Source organism: Pseudonaja textilis, chromosome 2 (assembly GCF_049901715.1).
Source record: "Pseudonaja textilis isolate UNSWEBS1 chromosome 2, rPseTex1.2, whole genome shotgun sequence".
NCBI classification, from domain to species: domain Eukaryota; kingdom Metazoa; phylum Chordata; class Lepidosauria; order Squamata; family Elapidae; genus Pseudonaja; species Pseudonaja textilis.
Genome location: NC_141991.1, coordinates 34,311,601 through 34,339,562, shown reverse-complemented (window position 1 = coordinate 34,339,562; position 27,962 = coordinate 34,311,601). Strand labels below are relative to the sequence as shown.

Here is a 27,962-nt window from a genome sequence, read left to right as displayed (position 1 = left end):
CCTATTACTACTGTTGCTATCTTTGCTTTCTCTTGCCACAGTTGTTCTATGTTAGGAGTATCTAACTGGTGGCGGTGAAGGGAAAAACGTCTCAGTTAGATACCCCTGTTCTATGTCTATTTGCAAGTCTTTGTATTTTGTGATTTTCTCAATTTCTTTCTCTTCTATTCTGTTATCCCTATTCTGCTTCTATTCTGACACTATCCAATTGATGTCTTATCAACAATTGTTAAGTCTGGAGTGTTATGTTGCAGGTGCCTGTTGAAGTCTAAAGTTCTAGAGCATTTTAGTTTATAATTATTTTAAAATGCATGCACGCACACAAACTCAAACACAGATTCAGACATTGTAACAATAAAGATATGTAACATTTATGTATATGTTAAAACACAATATTTAACACTCCATCTCTATAATTCTTGTTCTCTTAAAGAATGTTGTGCATAGAGTAGAAATTCAGTGGATCATTTCGGGGAAGGGAAGTAATGTCCATTAAAACCAAATGTACAGTAAATTCAAATTTATATAATAGTTGCTTTTTATGTCATTGGATGTTGTTTTTAATTCTGCAGTCCTATATAGCAGCGATGGTGAATCTTTTCAGCATTGAGTACCCATTGCGTGCATATCCAAAATGCAATGCGTGCCCCTCACATTCACGCACATGCGTGCCCAATGTGCTTGCGCCCTGCCCCCCTCATGCACCCCACCCATGCATGCGCCCCACCCCCTGAACATGCGTGGCAGAGACCTGAAGACCAGCTGGCCAGCAGGAGGTGTGTGTGCATGCGTGGCAGAGCTGAGCTGGGGCAATGCCATGCATGTTGACAGGGCTCTGCGTGCCACCTGTGGCACGCATACCATAGGTTCGCCACCACGGCTATATAGCATGCATAAAAGTTACCTAGAACTAAATGGGGTACCCTGAATCTCGTGGCATTTGAATTTATAAATAAAACAAGCTTTCTTCCTGAATTGAGTAGATCAAAATATGGAGAAAGCAAAGAAACAAACAAAATTAAGCAGTGGCTGATGTCTGACAGAACTTCAGCATGTTCCATTCACAATTCCACCAAGGACATGGTGATTACTCTGACATTCCTGATAAAAGTAATGCTAATAATTGTCCATTCACAAATCATACTCTCTTTTTTTGCTTGCCATCTCTATATACAGAATAACTTACTATTTGGACTTGTTTTAATGTATATTGTAGAATCTGTAATTTGATTTTACAAATTGTTAACATCTGAACACTGCTAGCTCATTTTTCTTATACTAATAATAGTTATTAAATAAAATACTTGCTTTTTTTCCTTTCACAGATTGACACTTCCTGGAAGAGTTGTAGAAGATGGAAGAGAGAAAGCATCATATGATGGTTCAGGTTTGCTTTGCAAATATTTTCATATATAGCTATATTGCAGCAGTATATATTTTCTTCCAATTTCACCAATAATTCATGTTATGTTGGTTTCTGGCTGGTCCTTGATTTAAAATGCCGGTTCTGCAGAGAGATAAACAATACATTTGAAATTATTTATGGCCACTAGAGAGAGGATAAGGAAGATTCCTATGTTACAAATATCTTTTCACCAAAATAACATCATACCCTATTCAGAAAGAAACTTGAATTGCTGGTGCACCTATATGCTTCTTTTTTCTGAATATGGGTAAATAATAAATGAAAGGAAAGAGGATTTCCTGATCTTTCACTTTACAGAAAGGAAGGAAAGGCAAGCTGAGCCAAGTAAGATGAAGTTTTCTTTGTGTACCAACTCCCAAAAAAGCGAATTTATTTTATGTAAATAGAAGTCTACATTTACAGTTGGACTTTTTCATTATCTTACACATCCCTATTTTAATTTTATTAGAATTTGCCCTGAGAGATTCCTCAGACCTCTGGTGTAGATTTTGAAAGAATGTATGATAATGCAAGAAGTAATCCAATTTTCCCCACTGCAAACTTCTACAGAAAATGAAAAAAGCAGAGGAGGACATACTATGAATTAAGCCCTTGTGTTTCTGAATGAAAGGCATGATATACATTTAAGAAATAGAAAATGAAGCAGTTTTGGGAGGGGAGCCTTTGGTTGATTACATCCTTTTATTTCTAGGGATATTTACAATTCATCTTCCCAAAGAGACTCCTGGAGAGAAATTTGATGGCTTAGATATGTTGACAGTTCTCTTAGCACCAAAGAAATCCCGATCAGCTAAACCTTTAGTGGAAGAGATGGGTTTGTATGATTATATTTTTAAAAAATGTTTTGCGGGTTCTTGTTTCTCTGTGTAGCATGCATTGGAGGTTACGACATTTTGTAAGTTCATTTTTAATTATTTGAATAATATTTTATTATTAAGATGTATTATAAATATTAACATAAAATATAAATAATAAATAAATATACATATTAATAATTTATTAATATTTATTATTATTATTATTATTAATATTTAGTAACGCTGCTTCTAGATGAAAAATCTATTGGAAGATGCCTTCTAGCATATTAAACATGGTTTATTCTCATGTTTTACTGAGTATAGTGATAAATTCTACTATGGATTGGATGTTAAGCAAAATAAGCCAGATTCAGGCTTCATTGTCTGTCCTACCTTCTCTTCATTATTTTTTTTGGAGTCATATATCCCATTTCTACCTAGAGTTACTAAGAGCTGAGTTTAATCTTTTAAATCTGCTTTACTGCTGAGTTGTGATTCTTTTCTGTTTTTATCTCTACATTTCTGGTTACTGAATATCTTCCATCTGTGAACTAAATTCAGGCTATCTATCGCTTTGCTCTTTTTTTTTTTTTTTGAAACAAGAAGAACTAAAACTAATACAATAAAACTGTCCTTGGGAATAGCTTTCCACCAAGCTGGTGGAGAATTGTGAAGGGCCACAATTCCACTTCCACTAAGTCATGGTTTGATTTCACAATCATTTGTTAAATCACATAAATTGATACATGACATTATTTTAAACCCAAGTAAACATTAGTGGTTTAGAAATTCTTTTTTCAAAAAAAAAATTATATTGTTCACCCAACTCCAACGGACACTAGGCAATGTAGAAAACTAGTAAGAACATAAAAACACCTAAAAATACTGAATCACACAGGCACCCCAGGCTAAAATACAGTTACCCTAACAGTCAGCATAAGTATCCATAAGGAGATTTAAAAGCCATGAAATCGAGGTATTCTCCAAAGCATAAGAGGGCAGGACAAGCAATGGATGGAAACTAATCAAGGAGAGAAGCAACCTAGAACTAAGGACAAATTTTCTGACAGAACAGTTAATCAGTGGAAGAACTTGCCTCTAGAAGTTGTGAATGCTCCAAAGCTGGAAGTTTTTAAGAAGAGATTGGACAAACATTTGTCTGAAATAGTATAGGGTTTCCTGCCTGAGCAGCGGGGTGGACTAGAAGACCTCCAAGGTCCCTTCCAACTCTGTTACTCTTTCATAATTATGTTTGGCAGTCAGTCTTTTAGAAAGGTTAAGGATGAAGTAAATTGGGGGGTTGGGGAAAGTCTGCCCCCAGAACAGGCCTAAGGCAAATTTCTTCATTAAACTGGACTTTAAGACAAGGTCCTTATAGTTTTACATATATAATTTTTGTTCTGTATTTTTAAAGTTATCAGGCAGAGAAATATTAGATCATACAATCTGCTAATTGAGCTTTTTAATCATTTATTTTTGAATTACTATGAAGTATTTTGGGGATGACTAGGTGGTTTCTTTTATTTTTTAAATTTATTTATTTTGGCAGTGGGTGAAATCGTTATCCTGAGCTTATGTGTTAATCTAAAAAACAGTGTAAATTATATGATCTTGATTCTTTTGAGAAGCTGTAAGGAAATTGTTAATTAAGTAAAGTTATTTTTGGTGGAATTTCATACAATACATTCTAAATGACACAAAAGCTTGATATTATTGTAATAGTAGCTTTTGATGGCAATGCTTGTTCAGGTGCTCCTGATGAGGAGAACATGGAGGAAGAGGAGGAATTTGACTGGGAAATAGAACAAACCCTTCAGAAAGATAACATGGAGGATTCCTTGTGTCCATCTTGTTCCTATGGATTTGGAAGTCAGAAATCAGGAGTTTTTAGACGTCTCCAGGTAAGTAAATAAACACAGATCTTTAGTAATAAGATGTATTTTTCATATCACAGAACAATGATGTCTGAAAAAGTGCTGAATAATATAAATGTAAAATTTATACCATGTTTCTCATATAATAAGGCCGGGTCTTATTTTTTTTTGAGCCCCGAAAAAATGGCTAGGCCGTCTTTTCGGGGGTGACTTAATTCCCCCCCCTTGCATTCTCAGGCAGGCGGTTGGCGACGGCTTGGATGTTGACCTCGGCGTTGGTGGGGCACTTTGTATCGTGCCAGACCTTCCGCGACCATTGCTTTCCCTTCTCCCCGTGCTGCCGCAGCATTTAGAGCAATGCTGTGGTGTTTGGCGCAGCCACGCAGCATTTGGGCAGCCATGCGGGGCCAGCCAGTGGCCCTTCCTGCAAATGGAGCCCAGTGGAGACACTCGGCTTCAGGCGCTCCTGTCGCCGCCTTCCCGGGCATCATTCAAAGGCAAAGCCCATTCTTTTAAAAACGACACCCTACTACCGGTACGACAAAGCCTGCCCTGCCCGAGAGGGCAGCCCAACCCCACATGGGGAGGCGAATCTCCTGGGGCCACAGCGCAGAATCAGCCCACCCCGGGAGAAGCGCCCAGCTGCCATTCCTGTCTGGCATCGGGCAGAGCGCGAAGAGCTTCGCCTGGGGCACCCAGCGCAGCTGACAGGCAGGCCGTCCTGCCCAGCGGCAGAGCTCTGGCCAAAGCAGCGAGCGCCTCCCCACCGGACCCTCCACTCATCCCGCCAGGGCCGCGCCGGAGCAGGGCAGGGTTGGCAGAGCCAGGAAAGCGAGCTGCTGGTGCACACCCACCTGCCAAGCAAAAGAACTGGGCTGACTCGATCTTGGCTCCCTTCCCAAGTCCCTCCAGCCCGACCCAGAAGGGGCCACTGGGAGAGGCTGCCCGAGGCAGTGATAGCGCTCACTCATCCATGGACAGGGAGGCAAGGTGACAGCCCGCGCCGCCTCCTCCGAGCTGAGCCCTGCCGAGTGAGCACCTCTGCCCGATGCCACTGCAGCATTTGGAGCTGCCGGTGAGTTTGGAGATGCGTGGGGACAGGGACAGGCTGGGTGAGGGGTGGAAAGGATGGGCATCTTCGGGCTCTCTCCACTGGACCTGCCGGCCAGGGAAGCAGCACCTGAAGCCGAGTGTCTCCACCAGGCTCCGGTTGCAAGGAGGAGCCCTGGCTGGCCGCACGTGGCTGCACCAAACGCCATGTGGCTGCATCAAACACCGTGGCGTTGCTCCAAATGCCGTGGCAAGCCCCACCACCATTCCCCCCCATTTTGCATTTTTTAATATAGGCCTTAGTTTGGGGGGAGGGGCTTAATTTCATTTCATGCCAAGAAAGCATGCTGGGACTTCCTATTGGGGGAGGCCGTATTGTTGGAGAAACAGGGTATTATAGCAAAGCAATAGCACTTACACTTATATACCGCTCCACAGTGCTTTAGAGCACTCTCTGAGTGGTTTACAGAATCAGCATATTGCCCCCAACAATCTGGGTCCTCATTTTACTGACCTCAGAAGAATGGAAGGTTGAGTCAACCCAGAGCCCTGTCAGGATCGAACTCCATCCAGTGGACAGAGTTAGCCTGCAATACTTCATTCTAACCATAGTGCCACCATAGCTCCCTATGGACATATTCTTGAAATTAGATGGTAATTGCTGTGTAAGTTAAGATGTCTAAAAGATTGTTTACATCTTTTCAATTTTTTTTTTTTAAATGGTGTTAGAAGTCAATAGGAAATAGAAATTGACTCATGAAATATTATGGAATGTGTTTACAAAAGGGGAGGTGGTATAATGGACAATGGAGAAGTAGCATTTTCCCAGAAAAGAGAAAGGAGCACATTCCAAGGAATGGATGAGACAAGAGATAAAACTGTCTAGAGCTTGATTGGAGGCAGAGGAAGTAGTTTAGGAGAGCCACTTCCTAGAATCTCCCTGGGGTAAATATACTAGGGTGAAGAGTAGTATAGGCTTTGTCTGACAAGCTTTTGTTTATATGGTATGAGCAAAGCTGAACTTTAGTGGATTGTTCGATGTTGTACTAGGGCTGGGCCTGACAAGAAACATTTTATAATCTGAATCTTAAATTGGAGAGAAAGAAATACTTACAGAGGTGGAACTTGAAGTTCACCGAATAAATAAGCCTTAATTGCATAATGGTTTAGAGAGAACACAGTGCATCTGTTGGTGATCTATATTATATAATTGCCTGACAATAGTAAATAAATTACTGTTTTCAATCCGCCTACTGCTAGCATGATTGATGTCAGTAGAACTGTACTAAGCATAACAGTAGTTTGGATCCAACCAGCTAATTGTAAAATCAATAATTTTATGACATCTGCTAATATATTTATGATGAAAAGTTATCATTACAGAAAAATTCTTTGAGACGTGTATATGCAATACAGGTAGTCCTTGCTTAAGACCCATTTGTTCAGTAACCAGTGAAAGCTAAGATGGCATTGAGTGAACAATCCTTGATGTGGCAGTGATTGCAGTGCCCCTGCGGTCCAAGTGACCAAAATTCAGGCACTTGATGGCCCACCTGCATTTCCAACTGCAGCATGTGCTTCATGTCCCTACTATCTGTCTCTCTCCCCCCCACTTCTGCCCTTTGGACTGTCCTGTGCTCTGCCACCTAATCCAGGGGTGTCAAACTGGTGGCCCGCAGGCTGGATTCATCACAGGCAGGCCATGCCCACCCCGTTCCACAAAAGGGGAAAAACAACGTGATATCACATGATGGCAATTTGACACTATGAGTTTGACACCCGTGATCTAGTCCCCTCTCCTCCCCTCCAGCTGACCTTCACCGTCTTCTTCCTCCACTACTGATTCGGTATGTCTGCCTGCCTGGGGCAGCTCCTGGCTCCTTGTGAGTGCACTCCGGCCAACAGGACAGAGATGGGGGAAGGAGATAGGCAGGTGGTGGGAAAGTGATATCCTCAATTTAGATCACAGGTGGAAAATTTCAGTAACCAAAACTGTATGGATAGCAGCAGAAAAGGAACACAGCTCAGTAGTAAAGCAGATTTAAAGGATTCCAACTCAGATCTTAATACCTCTACTGTAGAAGTGGGAAATACGGCTCCAACAAATAATGGAGACCAGGTAGGACAGATAGGGAAGCATGAATCTGGCTTTTTTTTTTAACTAAACAATCCATAATAGAATTTATCACTTTATTCAATAAAACATGAGAATAAATCACTTCTTAATATGCAAAAACAGGGGTCCCCAACCCTCGGTCTGTGGACCTGCACTGGGCCACAGCATACCAGAAACCAGGGTGCACAAACAAGTGAAGCTCCAACCCTGGGATGCAAAACCATGACCCCTCTGGTCCACGGAAAGCCTTCTCTCCATGGTGCCCAAAAGGTTGGGGACCGCTGTGTCAACGTTCCAAGTAATGCACCCATAGAAATTAGAACTCCGAGGCAAATTCCTCAGAGAACAGTTTTATTGGGTATATCATATTGGCACAACTGGTGAAAGCTGACTCTAAAAGTTCCTGCAGCTTTCACCTAATTAAAAGTAAAAGTTTCCCCTCCCCCACAAGTCACTGGTCAGGCTGTCCAACCCAGGAGCTGGCTGGTTGCTTGGTTACTTCACTCCTCTGGCCAGCCATCTGTGTGAATGTCCTTGGGTTCCCACAGGAAAGTTGTTTTGGCTACACATCCCATCTAAGTATTCCCCCTCCCTCTAGTGTGTGGCAACCCTGAAGCCTCCAAGATGGCCTCAGCTGTGATCACTTCAAAGGTTGACATGCTGTGCTAAAAGGCGTCTTCCAATAGGTTTACCAGCAAGAAGCAGCATTACTATTTTATTCAAATAATTAAAAGTTCTTCACCTCCAATGCATGTTAAAAGAGAAACGAGTACGCAAATTATCTTTTAAAAATAAATAATATAGACCCATCTCTTCTGCTAAAGTTGGGAGCGAGTGCAGCAGAGCAAGAAAAGTGTGAAGTCCTGCCCTTATGGTGACAGTCTGGGCCTAACGACTGTAATTGTGCCTAATAAAATTGCCATCACTATGTTGTCCAGGACACATAATGTTTCTCTTAACCGCATTACTTGACAACAGAAATTCTTGTCTTAATTGGGGACATTCAGAAATGACTACACGAATATGTATATTTGTAAAGATTACTTTGCATTTATGGGAAACTGCAATCACTATTTGTTTGGAATTTCTACAGAGATGTACATGAAAATGTCCTCTTGCTTCATGAGCTTAATAAAATTCATTTTTATAATTTGCCATTTTATGGCATTCTGTGGTCTAAAGTAGCTTCCCTATAATGGAAAACAGTATGAGGAAAAAGAGATGTTTCACTCTATATCATGCAGTTTATATGAAAAAGTGTAAGTTGTAAACCTTAAACATATTGCTTGAGGATGACAGATTTTCTACTGCTTTGTTTTTAAGAAAGATATTTCTGTATAACTGAAGAGAAAAAGCCAAAGTGGACACATTTTTGAAAAAGATAAAACATAGAAAGCAAAACTTTAGTGATAAATGAACTATTTTGCCTTAACCATCATGACATCTCCTACATCCATACATCTTTATGTTTAGACATGTGCTTCTCTTAAGTGAAGATAAGAGTAAGTTTAAAGTGGTCACATTCATAGATGTATTCTTCAAAGCCTTGAGAAGGTCTTTTTTCAACACAGTAGCAAACCTAAAAAAAGGAAATGACAAAGAATGTGTCCCAGAGGAAATGATACAAGTCATACATGGACAGGAAAACACAGTCTTAGGAGAAGAAATTAAATTATTTTCTTTTTATCGAAAAGCAAATAGAGTTGTGTGGTGTGAATCCTTATCATAAAGCATGATAGCTTCTGAGGGACACTGTTGCCTGCTTTTCAGTTAGTTATGCATTGATATTAGCCAAATATCAATACGCTGAGAACTGAACAGTGAACTTGAGTTAAAGAAAATTATTAACTGTTAAAAGATAACTAAACAATTCACTGATTTCGTCTTCTCTTTGTGAGTTTCTCCTTTTATGCTATAGAAGTGTAACAAAATAATTTCTGCTGTAGTCAATAATTGTGGCTTTGTTTAAAATTACATATACCTGTCAATCTAAAAGAGTTTAAATTGTGCTGCAAAATTGCAGCAATAATTGTAGCAATTTCTTTTGTAGATGTTTATTTTATCACGACTATGTTTTTATACATGTAAAGAACTCTAGACAAGTTTACAGCATTTGATAAATGGTATATGGCTGTGATGGCTAACCTATGGCACGTGTGCCACAAGTGGCATGCAGAGCCCTCTCTGTGGGCATGTGAGCCGTCGCCCAACCACACGTGTGTGCATACCTCCTGCTGGCCAGCTGGTCTTCACGTCTCTGCCACGCATGTTCTGGGGGCGGGGGACATGCATGGGGCACATGCATGGGGGAAGTGCGCGCATGTGTAGAGGTGGGAAGCATGTGCGGGGGACACGTACGTAGTCCATTTTGGGGATGTGCACTTTGGGCACTCAGTGCTGAAAAGGTTAGCCATCACTGGTAAATGGCTACATCATTTTAAACCAAAATAATCTTTTCAGTATTATACCAAGCTTCTATAATAAACACAATAGGTTATTTAATAAATAGAAAAAGAGATTTGAAATCTGAACCTGATGAGTCAGCTTTTATGGCACAACAATCCTTTTAAATCCATTTAGCATGCCATTAAGAATTGAGTATAATTCATAGATGATATTATGTGCCTTTAGAATTACATTATATTAATTACAGACTTTTTAGGTTGTGCTAGAGGGATTATAATCAGATTTGGACGCATTGCCATCATACATTGCAATGCTAATTTTAAGTGCTTACTTAGGTCAAACGTTTTTGAGGAAATTGTAAACAAAAATAATGGGTAATCTCTAACTGTGTGGGATTATTTCCTATAACTGTGATGCAAGCTTTTTTTCCCCTTTTTTATTAATTGTCAGATTTATCAGGATGAAGTAGTGTTGTTAACAATGTGGAAGGATATGGTTGCTATTGCTTAACCTGACAGAAGAGTGCCACCTTTTGGGAAGACAACTTAAAGTTTTGCAAGGGTGGTTTGGTTTACTGATTTTAAAATGTGTGAAACTGCACAGAAAAATCATCCAGTAGCAAAATACCTTGAAGAATCTGTTAAGTAAAGTTTCTTTTTTAGATTTGTTCTCCTTTTGACCAGTTTTTTAAAAATTCCTTTTATCTACACAAATTTCTTCGGTGCTAAAATATAAACAATATATCTTAAAACATTTGTATTGATTAATATTATCAGTATATTCATATATATTCTAAAACTGTATCTATTTCAGTGTCTTTTGTGTCTGTTGATATTTGTTGATGTTCCATTTATCCTAATTAAACGATGGGGAAAGGGGGAAGAACTACCCAGAATTGTGTGAATGGTATATAAATTTAATTAAAAATATAAAATAAAATTGGAGATAAAATCAGGAGGAGGGATGAAAACTGGAGCACAGAGCAGCAGCAAGACCAAAGACCAAGCAAACGAGTGGCCTCTCTAAGGACCATCATGTGAGAATGACTAGCTGATTCACAACCTGTTTGGCTCATTTGGAATTTTAAGTGGACTGTCACCAAATGGCCACCTTGGGATGAGCTAGTCCTTTTCCAGCAAAGGTTATCCCTTGTTTGCCAATCATAAGAGAAAATGATGAGGTTTCTCCCTACAGTTCTATAGCTTTCTAGGGTGTTTCTCACTAGCACGTATTCTCTCTGCCCCTCCCCTTCCCTCACCTAGGCAGGTGAGAAGAATTCCAAGTAAAACATTAGATGAGAGCCACCAGTCACTGTTATTTTCTAAAAAATACCTATGGCGGGGGCATCAGACTGACATCATCACGGCAGTGTCACATGATGTATTGTGACTTTTCCCCCCTTCACTAAACCGGGCGTGGGCGTGGCTAGCACATGATGCATCTGGCCCTGACCTATGGGAATTTGACAGCTCTGACCTATGGCCATCTGAGATCTAGAATCATTTGAACTAAAGATGATATTAGAGATAGTTCCTTTCCTTCGCATCAGTGTACTCACTTCCCCTTTTTGTGATTAAAAAATATTCAAATGTCAAAATCAAATCACAAAGGAAGTCTTAGCAGGCGCCAAGACCTATCTATTTATCTATTTACAGCTTAGCATTTGCAATTGTGGCATTTAATAAATCCTTGCTTAGTAAAACATGAATCTATTCACAATTTAGCATCTAGATTTTAAGCTATACAAAATACTCTGGTTTATTCTTTCTTATCCATCACATGAGAAAGGAGTGCCCTGCTTATGATCTAATCTCAAATAATAATTATATATATATATATATATATATATATATATATATATATATATATATATATATATATATATATATATATGCATCCACTAAAAAAGATTAAGATAATCTAATCCATGGTTAGTGAGGCATGGGAAATAATGTATCCACTTGCAATAGGAGGCTAATATATTGATCATACAGTGATGAAGTGTGATGTCCCTATTCTAAAGTTTCTTGTTTCACTGAAGAGTACAGGTGATTGATAGATGTGTATTCTTGCTATCTTTCAGCTCTTTGTGTTTTAGAATATTTGACTGCATTTCATGAAGCATTCTTTACGATACCTCCAAAGCATCCTTATTATCTTGATGTACAATTTTCTGAACTCTATACTATGTATGTTTTGCTTTTTTTTAAGCCAGTGATTCTTAATTGATTTGTTCTTTTCCTTACAGGATGAACTTAATGAAGTTATTGATGTTAAAAATCCAGACATAACACCTGCATCTGAACGCAGAGAAAAACGACTTGCAGCAGAAGCTGCTAAATTTGATCCTGATCATTACCTGTATGTTTATCTCTGCTTATGTGTTCCGGCAGTAAATAGTTTAGGATCATTATACTGTGCAATTGGATTTAAATCCTCCCTAACCTTTCCCATTGATCTTCATTGCCCTTCTCAGTTTTCCTACTCCTTCATCTCCTTCCCACCTCAGGTTACATTTAAACAAATTTACATATCCCAAAAAAGTATTTCGTTAATTGTATTTATGATGGTATGAAAGAGTTAGAGTTATCAATAAATGCAACAGAAGAGTAAAGACTATGCACGCATAGAGCTCATTTGCTGATTTTGTGTCAGTCACCCATTCTCAGCATAAAGGTCATTGTTTTGGAGATAAAATTAAGAAGATACTTCCCCCACCACTGTAAGTGACCATGCCCAGAAGAAAGAAAGAATATAACAGAATATATACTCCTTACCTGCAAACATCAAATTGTAGATTGTTATATTATACCCTCATCTTATATAGCCAAATGTATTGGTATCCTATGAGCCATGGTGGCGCAGTGGTTAGAGTGCAGTACTGCAGGTTACTTCTGCTGGTTGCCTGCAATTTGGCAGTTCAAATTTCACCAGGCTCAAGGTTGACTCAGCCTTCCATCCTTCCGAGGTGGGTAAAATGAGGACCCAGATTGTTGGGGGAAATATACTGACTCTGTAAACCACTTAGAGAGGGCTGTAGAACACTATGAAGTGGTATATTAGTCTAAGTGCTATTGCTATTGCTATCCTTCCACTTTCTCCCAAAGAATCTCAATTTGCTGTGAAATAAATGGAAACTAATACAATACAAGTAAATAGCATCTACCACTCTTTATTCCAGGGCTCTTCAAACTTGACAGCTTTAAGACTTGTGGACTTCAACTCCTAGAATTCCTCCTCTAGTCATGTTAGCTCAGGAATTCTGGGAATTGAAGTCCACAAGTCTTAATCTTGCCAAGTTTGAAGACCCTTGCTTTATTCTATAATCCACAGAGCAGGCAATTTACATAAACTTGTAAATAATAAAACAATTGTAAATGACATGGACATAATCAGTACAGGTAGTCCTCGACATACAACAGTTTGTTTAGTGACCACTTGAAGTTACAATGGCACTGAAAAAAGTGACTTATGGCTGTTTTTCATACTTAAACAACGATGGCAGCCTCCCCGTGGTCACATGATCAAAATTCAGACCTGTGGCAATTGACTTATATTTATGATGGATTGCAGTGTCCTAGGGGATCATGTGATCAGCTTTTGCAACCATCTAACAAGCAAAGTAAGTGGGAAACCAGATTTACTGAACAACTGTGTTAAGTGTGTAACTTAACTGCAATGATTCACTTACAACTTTGCAAGAAAGGTTGTGAAATGGGGCAAAACTCACTTAACTGCTTTGGTTAGCAACAGAAATGTTGGGCTCAGTTGTGGTCATAAGTCAAGGATTACCTGTACTACTAGCCTAATATTTTGTAGTGCGCCTTTTCAAACAAATAATGGCAATCAGATGCTTTTTATACTTCTTAGGTGGAGCAGTTTGTCTCACTCTCCTTGAGAAAGCTGTTCCCTCTGTTTCTTTATCCCAGGTGTGAGGCTCAGCTCTTTCCATAGGTGTTCAATTGGATTCAGATCAGGATTCATACATAGCAAAGCACAGTGGTTAGAGTGGCGCAGTGGTCAGAGTGCCGTACTGTAGGCTACTTCTGACTGCCAGCTGCCTGAAATTTGGCAGTTTGAATCGCACCAGGCTTAAGCTTGACTCAGCCTTCCTTCTTTCCGAGGTGGGTAAAATCAGGACCCAGATTGTTGGGGGCAATAGGCTGTCTCTGTAAACCACTTAGAGAGGGCTGTAAAGCACTCTAAAGCAGTGTATAAGTCCAAGTGCTGTTGCTATTCAGAACAGTCCAGTGTTTGCTTTTCAGCTAGCCTTGGGTTTTCTTAGATGTAAGTTTCAGGTCACTGTCCTGCTGGGGCACCTATTGCTAGTAAGTCAGAGCTCTCTAACAGTGGGGACTATGTTTCACTGTAGAACACTTTGAAAAATCTCCTGATTTCATTCTGCCCTCCATAGATAGAAGGTACAAAGTGCCAGAGACATAAAAGCAACCCCATAGCATTATGAAGCTTCCATTTTTGATAGCAAGGATGGCGTTCTTTTCTTTTAAAGCATCAATTTGGGGGGCGTTTTCCTGCTTTTCAGAAGAGAGTTTTCCTAGGTTTTCTATCATTTACTTTCAGTAAAACTCTGACAGATTGTGTAACTTGATCTTCTTGTAATTTGATCTTGGAGGTCAGTTAGAATCTGTTTTGAAGTTTTCTTTGATTCTTTCTGCCCATTCAAACTATCCTTCTCTTCAGTCTGGAATCAATTTTCTTCTTGTGGCCTTATCCAAGGAAGTTGGCTACAGTTCCATGGACCTTACATTACTTAGTAATATTAGCAACCTTGGTCACTCTTGAGAGATATTATCTTTAAGATAGACCAAAGTAGGTATCCAATGTTATAGAGGTCAATACTTTTATTGGAAAATTATAATAAAATAATCTTGCATGTCTAAATGCACTTTCCCCTTCCAAACCTTTATCTTTGGGGAAACTAGGGAAGGTCTTTTCCAAGGCATTTATTCAACTTATATTCCAGCCCTGGGTTTCGTCTTCTTTTATATGACTGTTCTCTTGGTAGAAGCTCTTCCTCCTGTCCCTTAAGGCCATTTCCTGTGTTCTCTACATTTTGTATCCTTTGCTTTTATCATGCTTGGCTACTAGTTTCTTTCTTTCCTCCTCAGACAACTCTCTGCTTTTCTTTCTCTTCTTCGCATTCACTATGTAGCAGACAATGATGCATTCATTTCTCATCATTGAAATATGCTGACTGATTATGCGATTGAAGACACCAGTGATGCTAATTAAAGATCCTGCTTGAGAAGATCATTAAAATTTGATCATGGTTTTTTTTAACCTCCAAGGTGTGCCAGTAGTCATGTCCATGCTATTTTCATTTGTTTTACTATTTACATGAGTATGTTGATTCATACATCAAAAGCAAAGTGCCTGCTCTCTAGACTATGGAATAAAGATTATTGAAAACCGTTTATTTGAACCCATTTCTGCAAAATTCAGTATCTAGGGAGAGAGCTTTTCTATCATTGCCCCCACTCTGGGGAATATTCTTCCTCTGGAAGTGAGGCAGCCCCCACCCCATCCCTCCTGACCTTGGGAAAGAAGTTAAAGCATGACTGTGCTACCTCGAGTGGGGAGCTCAGAGGAGCACACAGCCGTGGGTCTGGAGAGTCCCCTGCAAACCCTCCCTTTGAACTAATCTTCATAGTACTTAATAACTGCTGCTCCTTTTTTTTTTTAACTTTTATATATACTGTTTATGAATGAAGGCAAACACATATGTCCCAGGATAATGTTGCAGGATCCAATCTGGAATAAAAATGCGTTGTTTTATATTTTAACATTTTATTATATACCACACAGAGTCCCTCTTTGAGGGAGATGGGAGTTGTTCCGAATTGTGAAAAATAAAAAATTGTGATTCTTTGGGAGAAAGTGGAGGGGTACCAGTCTTTTGGCCATGTCTGTACCTTGAAGTTCCAAATTAAATGGGGGGGGGGGAGGACAACCCTGGTCCAATAAAAAAGTGTTAAACAATATCCCTATAGTTCTCTTCTGCAACTTTGAAGACAAATGTAATCCACTTTAAGAATTACTAAAAAAAATGAAAAAAAAAATTCCGTAATAATTTTTTTTAAGATTTTGCTATTCCTAATGAAATAATTACATCAGGATCTACCTTAGCACAATCAAAAGCTACATGACTAATTAACATTTTAACCTTATCTCCCTGCTCCGTGATGAAGTAACCCTGCTTGATTAGCATGGATTGATTTAGTTAGATGTTTGTGCTGTTACAGTCTTGATAATAAGCTTCCTTGAAACTGCCCAAGTTCCAAATACTGATTAAAAACCTCAGGTGGGTCAGTAAAATGTTTTGTAGAGTAAGAAAGGCAGATGGCTGTAGATTAGCACTTTGCTTGGAAAGTTTCCAGACCACTTAATTAAAAAAAAAAATCTCAGTTGCAGATGCAGTACTTCATAACCCTGGAAAAAGAATAGATTTGCATTAACTTTTCAAAATACTAAAATGATGTACTGTTTATTGCTTTATAAAGTACATACCTGTAATAGATCACATAAATTTCAGTTTAAATAAAAGAGATATAACAAAAGATTTCAGAGATCTTTGGTATGCAAGATTGAGGCCACATGAACTATATACCTACATATGTATATATGTTTCCCAATATAACTTCTGCTGCTCTTCTTTAATCTTCTGTGGCTGCTTTCTCAAAATGGGTTGTTCAAAACAAAATTCATTCTAATTTTTATAGATCGTGAACTAATATTGGAAGACTAATATGCATATATTGAAGTATACCAAGTCAGCTATGCTATTAAGTGCACAAAACGATGAGTATATTAAACAGTTATTAAGCTCTCTCATACTTAGGTTGATATCCTAAAATCTCAGTTTGTATTGAAGTTGTACTCTGAGTCTAAAGCTGATGTAGGTGGCTGAGATGTCTCTAAGATAGGATTACTGTGACTTACATATGTACATTCCTCATATCAAATTCATAAGCTTTTCTATCTTTCCAGAGCTGATTTTTTTGAAGAGGAAGCTATTCACCGTCTGTTGAACTATAAGCCCTGGTGGGTTAACGCCTACGAGTTGATGATAAATGCTCAAGAAAGCACTTCATGGAGTAAGTACAATCAATCCTCACTTAGTAGGATTGTACTTCTACAGCTTATATAAATCCCTCTTGTCTGTGGTACTTGACTAATATGTCTCCCACTGTTGTAAAAAGAATTCAACTCAGTTGTTTTTTCTAAGGACTGGAAAATTTACTTGACAATATTTAGCTTTTCTGATACTTATATATCTGTAACGGATGGATAGTCTGTGGACTGCATGTAGGCCCCGTTCCTCCCTCCATGTATTTTCTGATTCCAAGCATCCTATTATCATTTGGTAGTGAAATGGGTCCATTTTGGCACCGCCTTTGGTTTTTTTTCCCTTTAAAATTTAGGTATCCACATAGCCTAATCTATAGAACTATGGTTATGGGTTTTTTTCTGTGAGTTCTCTGGAAGGTTGAAAGCAAAGCTGGGGTCCTTGATACACCAAATATCACCCTTTCTTGGTCTATAAAAATTAAGAAAATGATCTACATTATGAATATATTTTACTATTTTTCTTGAATCCCCCTTTTCACCTCATTTTTTCTCTTCTCCATCATCACAAAAAAGCCCCACTAATTGTTCTTACCAATTCAAAATCAACTGAACTTTCTAGATTTGGAGTTGATCCAGCATAGATTCATTCCAAATGATGTTACTGGCTGGATTTAGTTGCTCTTTGAAAGCACCTTCAAATTGCAAGGGGCTGGGGAAAGTAAGAGACAAACAAGTCAGGACTAAATATTTGCATCGATGTCATCCGTGTCAAGGTTCCAAGTAATATGTCCCCAACAATGAGAACTCCGAAGCAGGCATATTCATCAAAGAACATTTTATTGGGACATATTGTATTGACATAAACTTTGTGAAAAAGCGGCTCTAAGTTCCTGTCAGTTTTACATCCAATTGAAAGTAAAACTTTGTCACTTTCCCCCAAAGTCACCAGTCACATGGTCCAATCAGCACATAGTTGCTAGGTGACTTCAGTCTCCACCTTTCAAACACCTCCATGAACATCCTTGATTCCCAGGGGAAAGAATTTTATTTTGGCTACAATACCCCAATTGTCTCTACACCCCTCCTCCCTACCCCTTAGCTCAAGGCTGTGTCAGCCCTGAAGCAATGTGAAGAGAAACCTTAGAGGAAAGCTGCAGAAAAGAAAATGGCCACAGTTAGGCCAGCTTCAGGGTTGACAACCAGTATAATCTGAGGAAAAAACTGCATCTACAGAAAACAGTTGTATCTAATAGATTTAGGTAAAATCTACTATTCCATTCCTACTCTGGACCCAATCTGGCCATTTGTGGGGGACTGATAAGACAGTTTTCTGGAGTTCCAGGGCTATTCAGCCCAAACAACCCATTTTCATCCAGAACATCATGTTTGAACAAATAACTGCTGGTTCAGAGGACTGATATTCAGAAAACCAATGGACCACTTCTGGAACAGCTTGCTCCAGAATAAAAATGTTGCATTTCTCTCTGAGGTGGAGCAGCAGTTAGAATATAGCATTGCTGGCCAACTCACTGCTCAATGCCAGTAGTTCGATTCTGACCGGCTTAAGGTTGACTCAGCCTTCCATTCTTCCAAGGTCAGTAAAATGAGGACCCAGATTGTTGGGGGCAATATGCTAATTGAAAACCGCTTAGAGAGAGGGCTGTAAGTATATAAGTCTGAGTGGTATTGCTACTGCTATTTTGTGCATCCTTAATATCTGTGCTTGAGTTTAAAAAAATTAAACTCATGACATTTTCAAAAGGTTTGAGCACTCAATTCCTTTGAATATCCTCATGAGGAGACAGAAGACATTAAAGATCATTTTACATATTTATGAACCTATAATGAAAAATATGTTTCCAAGTTAAAGCTCCCTTTTGTTGCAAGTTCTACATACTGAGCAAAATTGTGGCCAAGGGGCTTTTTGTTACATTTAAATTCTTGACAGATCTGTTTTTTCTCCTAGCTTATGGCCTGCTATCTGAAAATTAGTTGTAGTGAATGGCAGTGTTAAGAAATGATTTAATATGTCTTTTTACAAGTTATTTAAAGTTATGCAGCTTTATTAATCACAAGGGGAAGGAATAACAAAAGGACAAATATCATTTTCACTGCTGTATGTTTCAAACCCTGTCAGGCTAGGGGATCTAAATTGATAATATTTACAAATACAATATGGAATAAATATTTTTTCAGGAAAAGCAAAAAAAATTGTTTCCACAATTATGTAAAAAAAAAAAAACCCTCAAAAAACTTTGAGGAAATTGCTTGAAAAGTTTCTGCTTTTTTTGCTGAAAGATAATTAGTTTCACAGTTAAACAATTGAAACTAGAATTCCTTTTAGATTCTGCCAGAAATCTTATTTTGAGAATTCTTTTAAAAAGCACAAGTGAACATACGATAATTTAAGAGCAGGCCATTGTCATTTTTGTTCATTTATCAGTATTAAAAATCTTCTACAGAATGCAGAGATAATTGCATTGCATATGTTAATTTGCCTATTCAGAAGTTTAAAATCTCTGGACCGCCTAATTTTGCCTAATGTTTTAAACAGAGTTGGCTTTTGGATCTTCTGAAGATTCTGTTTTTGTGCTAAAAGATGTACAGTACATTCATTTTGGTGATGGTTCAGTCTTAGGGGATACTTGCTTTGATGAGGCAAAGAGACCACTTAATTCACTTCAACAAACAATTTGAGTGACCACACATCTCCAGTACTGCAGGAGAAGACTCCTATCAACCTTCTTCCCACTGACTAAAGCAGGGGTGGGCAAACTACGGCCCGTGGGCCACATCCGGCCTGTTGGTCATTTTAATAGGGACCTCCTCTGAAAAAAAAAAAAACCCTCTAAAAAAAAGATGGGGGCCGGCCAAAAGAGACCCCGCGCCGCGCGCCATAAAATCGCACACACAACACGGAGCTGGGCAGCCGCTTCCCTGGTGGCAGGGCCGAGGTTGCCGCCCAGGGAACGCCCACTGCTTTCCCTCCGCCCGGGCTCTGCTCAGGTCTCCAGCTGGGGCTGTCAGGAGTTGCTACCACAGGCGCAGATCCGCGTGGCTCCAGTCCCGCGTTGCCTTGGGAAGGGAAAGGCAAAACCAGGAGCCGCTGAGCCTGAGCCTCCGGTGCCGCTGCTGCCATTGCAAAGCGCCACCATGGCTCTTCCTTTTTGCCTTTCCCTTCCCGAGGCAACGCGGGACTGGAGCCGCGCGGAGCTGCGCCGGCGATAGCAACTCCTGACTCAGGGGGCCTCTGATGGGAGGGGAAGGAGGAGAAGAGGGGGGGGGCAATTCCCAAAAAATCTTGTGCTGACCCGGACCATCTGTCAAATTTTAAAAGTCAGTGTGGCCCCCGAGCCAAAAAGTTTGCCCACCCCTGGACTAAAGTAATCACAGGCTGGGTAGTTTCAGGAGTATTGGCTTAAAGGTGTACCGGGTGATGGCTTCAATAAATACTGCATCTGGTTTAGTAGAACTTCAGTTTGTGCATAGCAATGCTATGGGAGAAAACTCTTGTCAGCACATTAGTGAAGTTCTTCCTTCAAACCTTCTCCATATATACATAGCATGCTTGGAGGATAAACCACAGCAGTGATGACCAGTATCACTGTGTAGTGGAAACAGTTAGCCTAGACCAAGCCTCCATGTTGCATCCCAAGGCTCTCCATACCTAGGCAGTTGCAGCACTGGCAACAGTCCTTTCTTGCTGGTTGTCTTCTGGCCCCTGGTGAATGATTGAGAGAGGACAACAGCATGTGAAATACACTTTCAACCACATTTCAGCTATCTAGTGGTTGAGAGATCCAGCTGAATAATGGAGCTTCACAACATGAAGCTCTTGGGGTTTGGTGGGCTGTCATGTGCTATGTGACTAAACAAAGAGAGTTGGCTGGGGGGTTTTGTTGAGTGATGGTGCTAGCTGTGCAGCCTGGAAGAATCCTGATTTAACACTGCAGGGGGAAAAAAGCTTTTCTTCATCTTTTTCCCATTGGGCACGCTCTGCAAAAGAAGAACAATTGAATAGTCTCCAGTGTAGAGTGTAGAATGTTTGCTCTAAATTGCTATTGAACCTCATTTACTTTTGAAGCACCTTTGAGAACATCTTTTGTTCAAAACTCCATAAAAGTGAAGCACCTATTTGAAGCCTCACTCAACCTTAATAAACCATCTCTGGTGTATAACATTTGGATGTGTGATGGCTATGTGATTGGAACTTGCCATCAGCAAAGGATTAGTGGCTGTGGGTTTCATTCAGTACTCAAATTTGACGATATGAATAACTTGATTGATTTTGGGTTTTATTCTATGTACAAATCCTTATTTCAGTTACCCTATTAACGTTTCACTTTTACAGTTGATTTCAAAATCAGACACTTATGCTCTACATAGAATACAAAGGAGATCACAAAAGCTGTGTTATTTCTGCATCACCTTTTCACCTGTCGGATGAACACCCACTTTTGATGGTATAAACCATGTAAATCACCAGCTGCTTCAATGACAATGTCTTACAGAATTGTGGTAGTAAAGACAAAACTCCGAGTATCTTCTATTACTGAATCGCTGTGCTGTGATCAGTATCTTAAGTTAAGACATTTATGCTACCTATAACTTGGTTCTGTATTGCCACAACTTTTGGTAAGGAGCAGGAAAATAAGCCAAGTTGTATACTGTGACGGACACAAATGGGACCTGAAGCAAAAGTATTTCCTTTCTTCCCATACGAAATATTCCTGTCAGAGATTTTAGCAACCTTGAAAGATGAGTCAGCTCGAGCGGGAGAGAAGCAGATAATTATTTAATCTTTCCCATCTCCCTGGGCTTTACTACTAATCTTCTAAATAATACAAAAAGACTCATAGTTAGAATTGTTTTAAATATTGGTCACCAAGAAAGTCACATGGTGATACAGTGCCAATTGATGAGCCCCTCAGTCAGATGTCACTGAGTGTCAGCTTTGTCTTGGTTATTGATTGGAGTTGAGATTTTCTGGAACGCTGACACTGAGCATGGTGTTGAGGAAGATTTGACTATTTTTTGGATAGTATTCTGAAGTTTGTGATGTTGTGAGATTAAAGTCTTTAGGGTGTCTCAGCTTCCTTAAGAAATTTGTAAGGAAAAAGAGGGATGACCAGAAACAAGGTGAATGGATTGGATTAAAATGACTATGGGTACACCAGTGGAATACCTGAAAGGCCTTGTTGGGACAGATCTTTCTGGAGAAGATCTGTCTGTGGTCACTAAGAGTTTACACCAACTTGACGCACATAATCTAATTAGAGACTATAGGTATGCTGAAGTATGTCCCTCTTTACAGAACCTAAAGTCACTTTCAAATAATGGTTGACATTTTATTTGATTTCTATATGAGCTATTGCACAAAAGAGAGAAGAAAACAAAATAGGAACTTCTTTGCATGAGGTTAGAATGATGTGGAGCTCAGACTTAAACTGCTACATAGAATAACTTGGACATAACCATAAAGGGAAAGGGACGTATGGGTTTGCTTTATTCCTTTTCCCATTTTTGATCTCCTCCCCTATGATTTTAATATAGTATTCTTATGTTCTACACATTTTGGAACCCTGAAGAATAGCACTGCTATTAGAGTTTACTTCTGCAAAATATTTTCGCACATTTTCCTTTCCATGTCTCAGAAAATATTTCTTGACTTCCCGTCAAGCTTATATTTGTTTCACTCAGGATTCTAGATTTGTGTTCAAGTCCCTGTAACACAGTAATAAGAGTGTATAACCTTTTAATTATTAACTTAGAAATCAACACTGTACATTTCTTTAATTTTCAAAGACTGGGCATTTGCTCAGTCTTTGAAATTTACAGATTGTTATTTTGATATAGGAGCTGTATTATTATCAATGTTTTCCTGTCTATAAAATGGTGTTTATTTATTTCCTCATTTCTATACTTCTCTAGTCCAAATTACTTCAGTCCCTAAAGCAACATTGTTAAGTAAGTTTCCAGTTCCATGATTCAATATGAGTCAATATTAAGTTTCCAGTTCCATGATTCAATGTATAGCTTTGTGTCTTTAAATGAGTATGAATATTATCTTGAACTGATGTTTAAATCAGTTATATATATATTCTAATATTTAAAATATAAAACACAACTCCTTACTTAAGTAAATTATCCATGACTGAAAGCAAATATACATGCCTCGGGATATTGTTAAAGGATCCAATCTAGCATCTAGAGAGAAGTTCCCTGAAGATGGGCTCCAACACAAGTCCGAAAGCTCGGAGTACAAAAACTCTGGTCCTGGTGAGAGACCAGATTGGATCCTGCAATCTACCTGCAGATTAGAAATGATTCCTATTGGATTTGTGTATGCTGTTGCTACATCTGGTCCAGAATTATCTTTTAAATGAAAACCATGTTTCCCATGAAAAACATTGGGTAATTTTTTAGTTTCTGGATTCATAATTATGTTATGTTGTCATTTGTTTAACAATTGTTTCAACAAGTTACACTTGCCTAGCTTTGCACGACACACATTAAGTCATAAACTATAACATGCCAACTACAAAAACAGGCTTCAGGCATCATTCCAAGCTAAGCCCAAACAAATCACAAATTGTAATAACATTAGTGTGTTATATGACTTTAGCCAGTATGTAAGTTCTTAACCAAGTATGAGGTGGTTGTTGTGGATGTTTAGCTATCCCACATTCTTTTTTCAGACATTCCCATTTACCTAAGCATTTTGGCATAAAAATTACCCTAACACCAGACTGCTTTTAAATTGAATTATTTTTCTTTTTTTAAGGAACTTTATTTTCTTTTTTAAAATGTATTTTTTTTAAAAAAATCTGTTTTTTATTATGGTTATGAAAGACCCTTTCTTCCCTTTTTTAAGGTGCTTTGGGTGCCTTTGGGAGGAAAAGTGAATAAATGTATTAACTATTATTTCTGAATGAGAAAGACTAATTGGGCAGGTGCTAAGAAAGTCAAGCATTTAAGTTAAGAATAGCTATAGAATGTAGAGAACATGTTCATCAATACCATCTTTGTCAATTTGAAGGTATGGATAAATATATTTTAGAATAGCTATGTGTACTGTACCTTAAAGTCATTCCTCCTATTTTCAGTTTCTTTTACAGAAGATGAGAAAGAACAATTAAGAAAATTCACTAACAGGACGTTCCTGCTTGATAAAAGAGCCAGCCAACAAGTCTATCTGAGCTTAATTGATATACTTTTAGCATATTGCTATGAGGTCTGTGCCACTGAAGGAGAAAATAATGTGAGTTAGTCTTTCTTCTCTTCACCTGCTTCACAGTATAGTATTCTAGTTAAGTGGCTCCATCATGAAAACTATAGAGAGCTACTCTGTAATTTGGGAGGCTTAGCTCTTAAACTAGACTTTGTTCTTTGCTAAAGTACAGAACTGCAGGGTATTATCATTAGATAGTTTGCTGTGCGAAGTAATGAACAGGAGATTAAATCTTGGTTCTGACAGGTATGCTGAACTAAGTTTAGCAGAAGAGAAAATGGAGGGGGGATTTGGAGAGAAAATTCTGCTCGAATGTGTATTGAAAAAGTATAGACGTATTTTAGGAACACCAGTTGATGGCATTCATATAAATAAACTAGGACTTCCATTATGAATGAAACAAGCAGATCAGTCCAAGAATACTATAGGTAGACCTCAAGTTATTATCATAATTGAGCCCAAAATTTTCTTTGCTAAGTGAGGCAGTTGTTAATTAAGTTGATTGGCTTTGCTTGTTGGAAGCAGGCTGGGAAGGTTACAAATGGTAATCACATGATTCTGGGACAGTGCAGGTATCATAAATACATGCCAGTTGCCAATGCCCGAGTTTTGATCATGTGGCCATGGGGATGCTGCAACAGTTATAAGTGTGAAAACCAATCATCATTCACTTCTTTCAGTGCCGTTGTAACTTCAAACAATCACTAAAAGAAGGATTGTGAGTTGAAGACTGCCTGTATTTGATGCATTCATTATGGAGTTCCCAGTTCAGAGTATATACAAGATAAATAAAAATTAAAGGATTAGAAATGACAATTAGGAATGTATAGCAACATTGCCTCAAGGGAAGGATACTATAAATATATTACAGCACTAGTAGTATAAAGAATTTTCTTCTTCCCAGATTTTAGTTCAATAAGCAAAACAAAGCATAAGGCAAGGGTCTTTAAACTTGGCAAAACACCTTGCCAAGTAAACTACAGCAGCTTGTCCAGGCAGAGACTGAAAACTTACTTCAATCCCCTCCCCTCCCAGCAAAGCATAATTGTATTCCATTTTATGTTCACATAATACAAGGGTCCCATTTTCCAGCCTCTACAACTCCATTCTCCCTATGTGTGGAGTAAGTTTTTGTAAGGTAAGGGGCTCAAGATTTCCCATAGTATTTATTAAAGGAACTGATCCTTAAGGAAGACTTAGACTTAGAATAACTTTATTATAACTTTGAATGTACACTAATCGGCATACGTTAAAATGAAATTTTATTTTAACATATCCTGATTCGGATTTATTCCTTCATCAATTTGATTTTTTCCCCTATTTGGAGAAAAAAATGACTTGGAGTACTCATTTTTACCTTTGATCACCTCCCCCAAATGTTCAATCCTACGAACCTTGCAAGCCCCAGTTACAGAAAATAGAATAGCATAACAGAGTTGGAAGGGACCTTGTCACCAACCGGTGGGCCACGGCCCACTGGTGGTCCGTGAGAAAATTTTGGTGGTCTGCAGAGAAATGTCACCCCCAGAGCACCCCCCCAAAGTAATTAATCCAGGCTGCACAGGAACACAAAGCTGTGCCACCCTCATGGCCTGCGGGAACCCTCCCGCTCATTCACTCCTTACCTGGCAAACTTGCCAGCTAAGTTGCTATTTTTCTTTTTTCCTGACCACCACCTGTTCTGCTGTGCCAAGAGATTTAGATTGGCTAGAAAGCAAGAAATCACAGAGCTGAGCCTGAAGCTTCTATTATTCAGTGCAGACTCAGGTAGCTGATTGCAGAAACACAGATCTTTAAGTGAATCTGTGATTCTGTGAGCAACTCAATCTGCCTACCTGTTCTGCCTGATTTTGGGTAAAAGTTGCTCTTTTTTTTATAAAAAATTCAATAATTACATACATGGTGTGTTGTAAGTTATTATGTGAGTTTGCTTGCCAGCAAATTGTATGTGACAGACTCAGGTAGCTCATGGCAGAAAGATAGATCTCTGAATGAATCTGTGATTCTGTGAGCAACTCAATCTGCCTTCCTGCTTTGCCTGATTTTGGGTAAAAGTTGCTATAATGATCCAGGGTGAGATACAAAACAAAAATAGTCACAGAAAATAGATGAAACCCCTTTTATTCCTTTAGTTTGCTTCCAAGCTCCGAATATCTTTGACGGAAAACAAAAAAAAAACTCCCACACAGTAACACGAAGAAGGAAAAAAGCAACACAAAAGAGAGGAACTATAAACTAGAGATATTTACACGATTTGTTTTCAGCATTTGCCAGTACGCAGGTCCAAACTCTTATTCAGTTTCACACCTGCAGCCCATGAAGAGGATCAAGGCCCTCTCCTCCCGAGGAGACCACGTCTCTCACTTATTCTCTCCTCCCTGCGTGCCCTAGGATGGATAGGGGATGGGCCTGGGTCCTCCTCTGACTGCTCAGACGGCCTCTGCCCTTTCCCCAGCTTCCTCCACCACCTCCGGAGCCACACTTCACTCCCTGTTGGCTATTCCTCCTCTCCCTCAGAGTCAGTCTCCATCAGGGGCATGACACTTGCTCTTTTTTTAAATAAAAAATTCAATATTTACATAAATATTTATAATATTTACATACAAGCCATGCCCAGCCAGTCAAATGACCACCAAGCCATACCCACAAATTAGGCCATGCCCACAGAACCAGTTGTTAAGAAATTTGAATCCCACTCCTGCGTGTGTGTGTGAGAGAGAGAGAGAGGTTAGATCAAATCTCTCTCTCTCTCTCTCTCTCTCTCTCTCCCCCCCCCCCTCCCACCAATGTCAACAAGCCACCATCACTCAAAATTCATATTAGTGGTCCCCGGGATTTAAAATTATGAGTTTGGTGGTCCCTGAGATCCAAAAGGTTGGCGATCCCTGTTCTAGTCCAACTCCCTGCTTAGGCAGGAAACCCTACACTACTTCAGACAAATGGTTATCCAATCTCTTCTTAAAAACTTCCGTTGTTGGAACATTCATAACTTTTGGAAGCAAGTTGTTCCACTGCTTAATTGTTCTGTCAGGAAATTTCTTCTTAGTTACTTCTGTCCTTGATTAGGTTCTCAAAATTTCATTACCCCAGAGTACCACTTTTCTACCACAGTGATATAAATGCTTACTCCAACTTCTTACTGTACATGGTAGTTTCCATAGCTGCTTCTATGTACTCTGCATTCTTTAATAACGCTAAAAACATCTTTAAGTCTATGACATATTCAATAATCAAATAAAAAAATGTTTTGGGGTAAATATGGAAGATAAGAAATGAGTGGTGTTGAACTTTTCACATTTTAAAAAATTCTTCCAAAAGGGTATGAGATCACATTGCTAATAGCTAAAATAATTTAGAATGTCTGACATTCCTCTGTTTTCTAATTATTTATTTTTTAAAAAACTTGTCCTGTAAAATTCTCTTCAAACATGTGGGCCTTAGAAGAAAACTAACAAGCTCAAAGAATGTAGGAGATTATTGAAAATTATTTTAATTACAGTTTCACTTTATTTTAGCAATAGCCATATCCCCAGGATTGTCATAAATGTTATCTTTTCTTAAGCTCCATTTATAGAATTATGTTATACATGACTTCTCTATATCCTTCTCTTTAAGGTTGAGTCACCATGGAACATACGAAAATTGAGCTCAACTTTATGCTGGTTGGAGGTAAGATAATTATATAAACTTTCTAAAGAAAATACACTTTAGATATATGTGTAGAAATTTCTTAAAAAGCATGATAGTTATATTCTGAAATTTTTCAGGTAATTGTTCTGATCAAGGCTTATTGAGACACTAACAAACACACGTTAGTCCCAAACCCCTTTTTTCTTTATTTCAAGGGCTGTGAAGTTTAATCATCACAGCCCATAATGAGTCTCAAACAGTTTTTAAATAGTCCCATGGAAGTCTGCCAAAGTCCTTCAGGATGAGTCTGATAAGCACGCACCTTTATCTTCCTTGAAATGCT

The 27,962-nt window shown here is 38.9% G+C and overlaps 1 protein-coding gene across 1 annotated transcript in view; it reads left to right on the top strand.

Moving 5' to 3' along the window:
* SHQ1 (SHQ1, H/ACA ribonucleoprotein assembly factor) overlaps positions 1-27,962 on the top strand; it is a 90,703-nt gene that overhangs the window by 11,565 nt on the left and 51,176 nt on the right. Inside the window, exons 3-9 of the mRNA XM_026722435.2 lie at positions 1,326-1,387; positions 2,118-2,240; positions 3,973-4,124; positions 11,918-12,030; positions 16,678-16,784; positions 23,865-24,019; positions 27,605-27,658. Coding sequence (XP_026578220.1) covers positions 1,326-1,387; positions 2,118-2,240; positions 3,973-4,124; positions 11,918-12,030; positions 16,678-16,784; positions 23,865-24,019; positions 27,605-27,658 — 766 coding nt within the window. The remainder of the gene's footprint in view (positions 1-1,325; positions 1,388-2,117; positions 2,241-3,972; positions 4,125-11,917; positions 12,031-16,677; positions 16,785-23,864; positions 24,020-27,604; positions 27,659-27,962) is intronic.